This window comes from Monopterus albus, unplaced genomic scaffold (assembly GCF_001952655.1).
Source record: "Monopterus albus unplaced genomic scaffold, M_albus_1.0 scaffold63.1, whole genome shotgun sequence".
Lineage (NCBI taxonomy): Eukaryota > Metazoa > Chordata > Actinopteri > Synbranchiformes > Synbranchidae > Monopterus > Monopterus albus.
In genome coordinates, this window is record NW_018127943.1 from 1,384,176 (window position 1) to 1,392,413 (window position 8,238).

An 8,238-nucleotide genomic window follows, 5' to 3' on the forward strand; every position below is an offset into this window, starting at 1 on the left:
AAAACCGATAACACTCCTCTTCCAGCATTACTTTAGTCTTAGAAAAATAAAAAACAAACCTGTAGTTTAACAATATGTAATCATATGGATCACTATGGCTTTCCTGTGTTTGCAGAACTTTAGTAACATTGAAATGGTCTGCACTACAGAAGTAATAGTAATTTACTGTGTTTGTCTTATATTGTGGTAACACCTATAAAACCATGATTTATTTTCACATAATGTTAGTGAGCCTGCAGACAACTTCTAATTATCTGGTGGATTCCAAATTTCCTCTCTCACAAATTACAAACCAAATGCCAAACTTCCATTTTGACCTTAATGTCCACAACAAACTGAGAGCAATACACTCTTATTTTGTGACACATTTTACAACATTATCAGAACAACAAGCACAGCAAGACTCATTTATTAAAAGCATAGTAAGCCAAAACCGCTTGAATATTAGTGCATTTCATGACAAAGGCACTGACTTGTTTTGGGTAAATTATACACGTTTACACAAGCACGAGTCCAGGCATTTGGGTCTCTGATTTGCCTGTTAATAAGAAAGACCACCTGCACCACCTACTGTTGAAAGAGTACATTTAAAAAGGACGGTTGGGCTGAAACCTGAGCTTCAACCTTATTTATTTAAGTGTATCAGATGATTCCCACTTCTCTTTCATTGTTCAAGATTGAGTGAAACATGGGAATAGATTGAATGTTCACATGCTTCACCTGCAATTGAAGCACCCTGCACATTAGTCTCTCTGAAGTGTGCTGTTTACATCTTTGCTAGATTAAGGCCAGCGTCAATGTGCTTCTTCCGGTAAGTGCTGACTCTACAGTACAGTGGGAGTGAGTCACAGACCAGATGGAGGCTCTAAAAGATAGCAGCTGTAAATGAGTGGAAACCTGGCTAAACCGTAAACATCTGACACAAACACCAAGCAAAGTCCTACACTAGGGAAGAAAAGAGTATGTGAATCATTCTGAAATTGTGATTTTTAGTGTCTGAAGTATGCAAAAAATGAGCACAAGTATATTTATGCCATATCACAATATACCTGCAATGTAGTTTTTGCTACCTTCTGTGTTCTTGTCCATTTTGTTATTTTTAATACTGGGTGATAATACTGTATTCTTTCTTTAATACTAAGTGTTGTGCAACACTCGTTTTGCTACTACTTCTTGATGACAAAAGATTTCACAATTAATTACTCACCAACAATTTTCCGCAACCTGGAAACTTAAAGGTTACATTTACCAGTGGCCTATAAATGACAATGAAAAAAACCAATTCATAAATTCTTTATAAAGGGTGAGTCATTGTATGGAAAAGGGGTACTGACCATGGATTATATATGTTAGTGCTGCAGCATGTAAACTGAATGACTCACTGCAGAAAAGTTTTAATATTTAGCTGTTTTGTTAAAACCTGAAATTAATTTTTTCACTGCTAATATGTGTGTCCTCTCTGCTTCAGGTAAATCAAAGGCACATTCAAGTATGGATGTGCTCGTGGTTTTATGAATGAAGTCTCAGACTTTCCAGTAACTATTACAGGGAATGAAAAATTCACAACCTTCTAAACATCTTCATACAGTAGTTGTCATATGCCTGCAACACTGATGCATCTCTCTTTACATTTTCTATTACAATGTGGGGTACACACGTGTTAAACACTGCAGAATATTGCATGTTGCATCTCCTCATTCATTTGAGTTTTTATCTTGTTGGTTGTTCCATAAAAGGTGTTCAGCCTACAAAAACAAAACACACAATATCAACGGCTGTAATCCATTCACTCATATTTAAAAAGGAAAATCACTTCAAAGTACTGAGAACTACTGAATAAAAAGTTTATAAGTAAAATACTGAGGAGTACCAGGAAGTCAACAGGGTCCTCTGGTTTTATCTTGCAGCACTCTGACATGGCCTCAGTCAGCGAGGGCATCACATATTTCATCAGGTAGTTCCTCAGAGGAAGGGAGCAAGCTTCAAGCAGCTCACACTCCTGCCTTCTCACTTCAGACACATTCTTCTGCTAAAACATCATAAAAGAATTTAATTAATGGTTATATCACTTTTTATATTTGCTTCCATAGAAATCAGTATACTGAATTTTATGAAAGAGAACTTCCCTCAAAAGCATGTCCACTTAATTTCTGTACCTAGTGAGTTTGCAGAAATGTGAAACGTGTCTACAACTTTACTTACCCACTCCTCATACTGAGCAGCCATGTCAGCTAGTGTAGCCTCATTCCTGCGTTTCTTTTCAGCAGCACCTGCAGCCAGTTTCAGCTTCATCTCTTCTTCTTTCTTTCTGTCCTCCTCCTCCTGCTCCTCTGGACTCAGGCCATAGTTCTTGGGAAGCCCCACCATCTCTGTAATCCTCTCTATAACTTCTGTGTACTCTGGATCATCTGTACTGACCTCTGGAGAGGAACAAAATGCACAAGCTGAAAAGAAACACTCCATCACTAGGAGTCCCTGCTTCTACAAACCTCTCTTCTGCACATTATGTAGTTTCCAGCGATGCTATACGGACAACAAACCTGCTGTATTTTAAGGCATAAAGTGATGATGATTTATGGCACAAAAAAAGGAAAATTACTGTGTTTTGGGTGCAAGAACGGGGATAAATACTGAGAGAAACCTCAACATGTTTATCCTCTTCATAAATCCAAAAATGTCTGACTATAGAATTAACATACATGACAAACCAATTAGTTATTCTATCGTGTAACAATTTTAGTTTCTTTTTTGCTTGAAATGAAACCTGCTGTTGTTTTATGTGTACTATCTACCAATATGTTCAGGGTGAATCTCAAGCTCATCGAAGTAGTCCAGCAGGGTTTCCTCAGCAGTACTGCGTTGCCTGTATCTCATCAGGCGAGGAACAAATTCATCTTGGGTGAAATGCATTTTCTCTGCCATGCTTTCTGGAAGTCCTTGTACTCTTTTTATCAGGAAAACATCAGACGCTTCTAGAGCAATAACATGGTCTGCAAAGCATAAAGCAGGAACGTTTGGGTAAGTTGGTTCAGAATCTATCATCCAATTCTTAGAAACAGTTTGTATAGAATTACAATAAGAAGTACATTATCAACCTGGAGTGATCTCCTTGTTGTACACGGGCATTTTAACCTTCGACTCCTGTGTCTCCTCATCCTCTTCTGAACAATAAAAGCACAGCATAGATATTAGAGCAATAAGTGCTATTCCTGGTAGTGTGGTCATTAAATCAGTGGATGATGCTTACCCAAGAAAATCAACTTGGCTTGCTCATAGGTCTTAGGGAAACCATCAAGAACAAATCCTTGGTTCCTGCAAGGCTTTGAATTCAGCTTTTCTTGCAAAATGTCAACAACTAGGTGGTCAGCCAGTCGCCCTGATGGATCGAAACACTGGTTTATAAAAACTGAGAAACGATAAGATTCTCAGACATCTAGTGTATGCAATGTCAAGCAACAAACTAGTCAGCCATCGCACACACTCTCAGTTAAAATGGCCCTTCGACACAAGTTCAACAGATTATGAGCTACATTTCTCTCACTTTTACTGTACATCATATGACACTGTTCAATCCAAAGTATTGAAATGATGTTAATAAACCACAATGAAATTATAACAGACTGAAAGACTGTGTGTTTTTATCACTAACCTTCATTCATTTCCATGCTTTTGTTAATATTTCCCAGTTGTGTCTGTGCAACGGCTGCTGCGTCTTCACTGACATCTTCAGGATTGCCTCCATTCACTATCTCCTTCTGCAGCATACACAAACATGACCATTAAACAGTGTATTTTCTACAGTGTTGCCCTCACATTGCAGCTGCCTATCCATTACATATCTTGTTTTGAAAGAAGAACTCCCACACGAGGGCACTATATTTCCCTTAGTCACGTGACAGCAATCAGAAAAGAAATGCAAATTTTTACTCCGACTGACCAGCTGTGTAATCTTTTCCCCAATGACCTCTTTGATCTGGATGTGGGGTATCTGGTAATGACTGCAGAGCTTCTGTGCAACAGTGGTTTTGCCCACAGCTGGAGGTCCAACCAGGCAGATTCTAATCGGCTACAAACATACAATAGATGGAAAAAAGGAAACTGTGGCAGTTTTTATATGGTAAAACGTACCTTATTAAGATGACTGTGTCACTGTGGATGGCTTGACATATTGACTCCAGGCATACTTTAGATCAGAGTAGCAAAAGTTCTCTAAATATATTTAAATCTTTATATACATAACAAGAGACCTCTACTCTTCACAGTTCCTGAACAGGTTTTGAGCAGCTGCAACAACAAATAGTTACAGACTGTGACTCATTGAAGGACTTGAACACTCACAAGTAGCTGTCTGGTGTTTTTGTATTCCTCCACAATGGCCTCCATGTTCTCAACCATTCCAGATTCACATTTCCAGTGAAGGTTTAAGGAGTCTTTTACAATAAAAGGGTCCAGGCGGAGGTTGATCCTGAGATACTCCAGTTCTTCTTGCTGACAACGTCAAGGATTATCAACACAGCAGGTTTTATATTAATTATTTATAAGGTAAATACTGTATGCAGAAATATACCACTGAGGAGGTTACACAGATTTTCATTCTTAGCACAAACAACAGCAGGTGGTTTCTTTCATCCTGTATCTACATATATCTACTAAAGCCACTGTAGCAAACAACTCAAATGATAGTTCAGGGTTTTTTATCCTTACCCAGTTTTCAACGTTTTAGGTTTGTGACTTAATCATGCGATTATAACACTAGGACTTAATGTACTAAATCTTGGCTCAGAATTCAAAATCAAAAAGCAGGTTTGCAACTATTTTCTGTGGAGCAGCAGCAGTTCTACATTTAGTTGCTTGATCGTAATGTACAAATGTCTCTATGCTGGATGCTGTCTGCGAAGAACTTTGTTAATAGTCATAAATGCTAAGTCATTATTAAAAAACAGAGAGAGACGTCAAAACGCACTATGAAGAATCATTCAGACTAGATTCTAACTCATTTAAAATAAGAATAAAACATACTATACCTGAAAAGCCTTCATGGCAATGGCGTCCTCTTCTGGTAATTTATTAATTTTTCCTGGCCCAAGTGTATCGCTTATCATCTAAAGAGTTAAGCAGGGATTTTCATATTATTTCTTGCGCTTTTTAGCATTATTTTTAGTAGAAAGGTTATATTAGAGTGACAAGAAATAAATGGAGAGAGTGAGAGAGAGAGACAAGATGCAACAGATCACCATCAGCCAGAGCACATTACAGTAGTAGTTTTATTACAAATACATTAAACATTTCTTTCATGTCCATCTATTTTCTTATTTGTACCAAGGTTACCTTTACAATATCCTCCAAAGTGTTCTTGGAATCATCAACAGCGAGAATGTACTTTGACTTTGGTCTGAGTTCAATGATGTTTTGGATCACTCTGAAAAAGAAACAGAGACAGTTCTGCTTGGCACTAATTCAATCAAAAGACAAATTAATTATGTAGAAGTACAGTTAATGAAAATCACCCTGCAAGATCATATATGTGAATCATAGGGATGTGATTTGTGCCCACTCCAAATATGGGGACCTTTGGAAACTGCATCAACCAAGACACCTGTTAGAAAATGATAATTTTATTCATTATGCATACAGTCTAAAAACACTCATACAGTATACTGTGTCACATTACTAATATTACATTAATATCTACCTTGAAAAAGTAGTGAAAGAGGTTCTCTCCCTTTCCATACTGAAGACCACTTGCTACAACATAACCAGTAAGTTTGGACTTGTTCTGTAATGTTGTAAAATATAACAAATTATGAAATGAGGTATTATGATTGCATACTTTTCAACACTTGTGTTGCTATATTCTAGGAGAGACACTGATTTCATTGATTATAATTTACCTCTCTACCCAATTTGAGCACAAGTTTCTCTAGATTGTTGTGGTTTTTGAAACGGGGATGCGGCCTTCCTTTTTTGAACTCTTCCTCTGTGAGTAGATCATCAGTTTCATCCTGATGCCAGAAATTACAATCACACTGTTTGTTTTGTGTTTTTCATGCCCAAAATAGCTAGAGTTGCTATGCACAAGACCTGAAGTTGCCTAAAATTTCCCCAGACTCACAGAGTTCTGTGGCTTAATCAAAGCTTTGGTCATGACTGTTGAGACTAAGATGAACATTTTCCGAGACTTGAAGTTTTCCAACTCAGCATGAAGGGCTGTTTGAAAGACAAAGGCCAGAGAGGATAGAGTAATCAGGAACAACCCTACATTTTAGTTAGTCACATTACTGTATTACCTGGGATAATGATCTCTTCTATTTTTAAGAGATCAATGTATAATTAAACCAGTTCAACAAATTAAAAGCAAACCTCACTCACTTACCTGTGATTGTCCATGTTGCTTCTTCAACCTGCTGTTGTGTACCACTCTCTGAGATGTTGTACACCACCACATCACACTGCAGCAGGCACTCAAGAAGCTCATCTCGAGTGGGTGACTACAAAAATACAATGTATTTCTTCCTATTAACTGTTGTTCATTTTCATTTTCCAGAAATATATATAATTTAAAGGTGGTACTGTATAATCCATGCTTGCAGGGGTGGAAGAAGTACTCAGATAATTTACTTCAGTAAAACAACAACATAAAGATTCACCATTATGCTTAAAAGTCAAGCATTCAAATTTACTTAAGCTAAATACATGAGAACTATTAACAAAATATATGTAAACAATATAAAGTAAAACTACTCATTACATAGAATGGTCCCAAAGTACTATCAAATGTAAAAAACAAAAATGCAATATTCATAACGTGCAGTAAAATTATAAAGTGACATAAAATGCTAATGGTAACTCAAGTATAGTGAAAGTACCTACTTGTCATACTGTGTACTGTGCTTGAGTAGATGTATTATTTTGTAACTTTCCACCAGTAGCTTACCTAGAATATCTACCATACAGTAGGCTAGATATAAACTGACAAATACCTATTTGTCAATAAAGCACATTTTTGTATACACGAATTGATTTAATATCTTACTCACCACATACTGTTCCAGTAGAAAGCCTGTCGTTTCGTCTTTGGAGGAAGACGACACAGTGCCCACTATCTGGAAAGCTGGTTCACCTCGAGGGGAGGCTAAAGTCTCCTCTGCTTCGGCATCTTCAAATTCCTCCCCGGATATGCATGTCGATAAAAACTGTTGTTGACGTAGGTCAGAAAATTAGTGTAAATTGGCGAGTGGCAGGATCCTTTTACATAAACAATATACTTTACCTCGGCGATGTGCTTGGAGGAATATCTATCGACGTCGTTGACAAAAATACGTTTCTGACGAATTTTTTGCTTTTTGTCCCCCATTTTTAAAAGGCGACTATTTTGCAGCAACGGCTAAATTAGCTTCAGGTTATTCCTAGAACAAGTTAGCTAAAACACGACTCGTTGCTAGCCGTTGCTATGGACTCAATACGGTTGCTATGGCTCAACCAATGAAATGGTCAGCTGAGAATGCGTACGTTGAAACGTTATGGGCTACTTTACGTAACGTGTCACGTAAAATGCTGTAATGAATAACGAGTAGTTGAATTACATTGATTTTTTTTTTATAAATGTAATCACTATTCAGTAACATTTTTTTGTAAATATTCTTGCCTTCATGGTAACATCAGTAACATAGTTTAATGGTGTTTCAAAGCCTTCACTACATGGTCAGAATAAAATACAGAGACATGCTAAAGCCCTTATGGACGTAGACATGTGCATATTATTTCCAGTAATAATTAGCCTATAAAATATCCACAGTCCATTTTAAGGTACTATGGTAGAATTAGCAGAAGCTACTAATACCCAAATTCAGATAAAAAAAAATGCATAAAAATAAACTCCTTGTAAATACCTTGTCCTCTATAGCTACATGCCTGTTAAGTAAGCTAGGCTTTCCTAAATTGTCTTCTTGCATTATTTTTTATTTATTTATTTGTTTGTTTATTTTGGCCAAAGCCTGAAATATATGTGGTCACAGTTAAGTAAGGTCTCAGAAGGACTACAAATTATGCTAGGTCTGATTATGATGATAATTGTGTACTTTACTGTAACTATTACACATTCATCCACCTAAATTTACTTAATCTCCATCCATTTTCCTCCGCTTATCCGGGACCGGGTCGCGGGGGCAGCAGTTTAAGCAAAGATGCCCAGACTTCCCTCTCTCCAGACACTTCCTCCAGCTCCTCTAGGGGAATGCC

At 37.2% G+C, this 8,238-nt stretch overlaps 2 protein-coding genes across 4 annotated transcripts in view; one reads left to right on the forward strand and one right to left on the reverse strand.

Moving 5' to 3' along the window:
* Positions 1-392: 392 nt before the first annotated feature.
* On the reverse strand, positions 393-7,455 carry ak7a (adenylate kinase 7a). Of its 3 annotated transcripts, none has more exons than XM_020604080.1 (18): positions 7,271-7,455; positions 7,038-7,193; positions 6,374-6,488; positions 6,113-6,207; positions 5,892-6,002; positions 5,693-5,776; positions 5,508-5,596; positions 5,329-5,419; positions 5,025-5,102; positions 4,339-4,488; positions 3,938-4,066; positions 3,650-3,755; positions 3,248-3,376; positions 3,096-3,161; positions 2,793-2,990; positions 2,203-2,420; positions 1,871-2,026; positions 395-1,745 (listed from the first exon to the last, which is right to left on the reverse strand). In XM_020604080.1, the coding sequence occupies exons 1-18, from the start codon at positions 7,352-7,354 to the stop codon at positions 1,695-1,697; spliced, it is 2,106 nt and encodes a 701-aa protein (XP_020459736.1). In that variant the 5' UTR covers positions 7,355-7,455; the 3' UTR covers positions 395-1,694. The 3 variants fall into 3 exon arrangements, with proteins under 3 accessions (XP_020459737.1, XP_020459736.1, XP_020459735.1); XM_020604079.1 differs by having other exon boundaries at positions 397-1,745; positions 1,871-2,029; XM_020604081.1 differs by lacking the exon at positions 3,938-4,066 and having other exon boundaries at positions 393-1,745; positions 1,871-2,029.
* Positions 7,441-8,238, forward strand: part of actc1a (actin alpha cardiac muscle 1a) — a 9,285-nt gene continuing 8,487 nt past the window's right edge. Inside the window, exon 1 of the mRNA XM_020604084.1 lies at positions 7,441-7,510. The gene's annotated coding sequence lies outside the window, so the exon portion shown is untranslated. The remainder of the gene's footprint in view (positions 7,511-8,238) is intronic.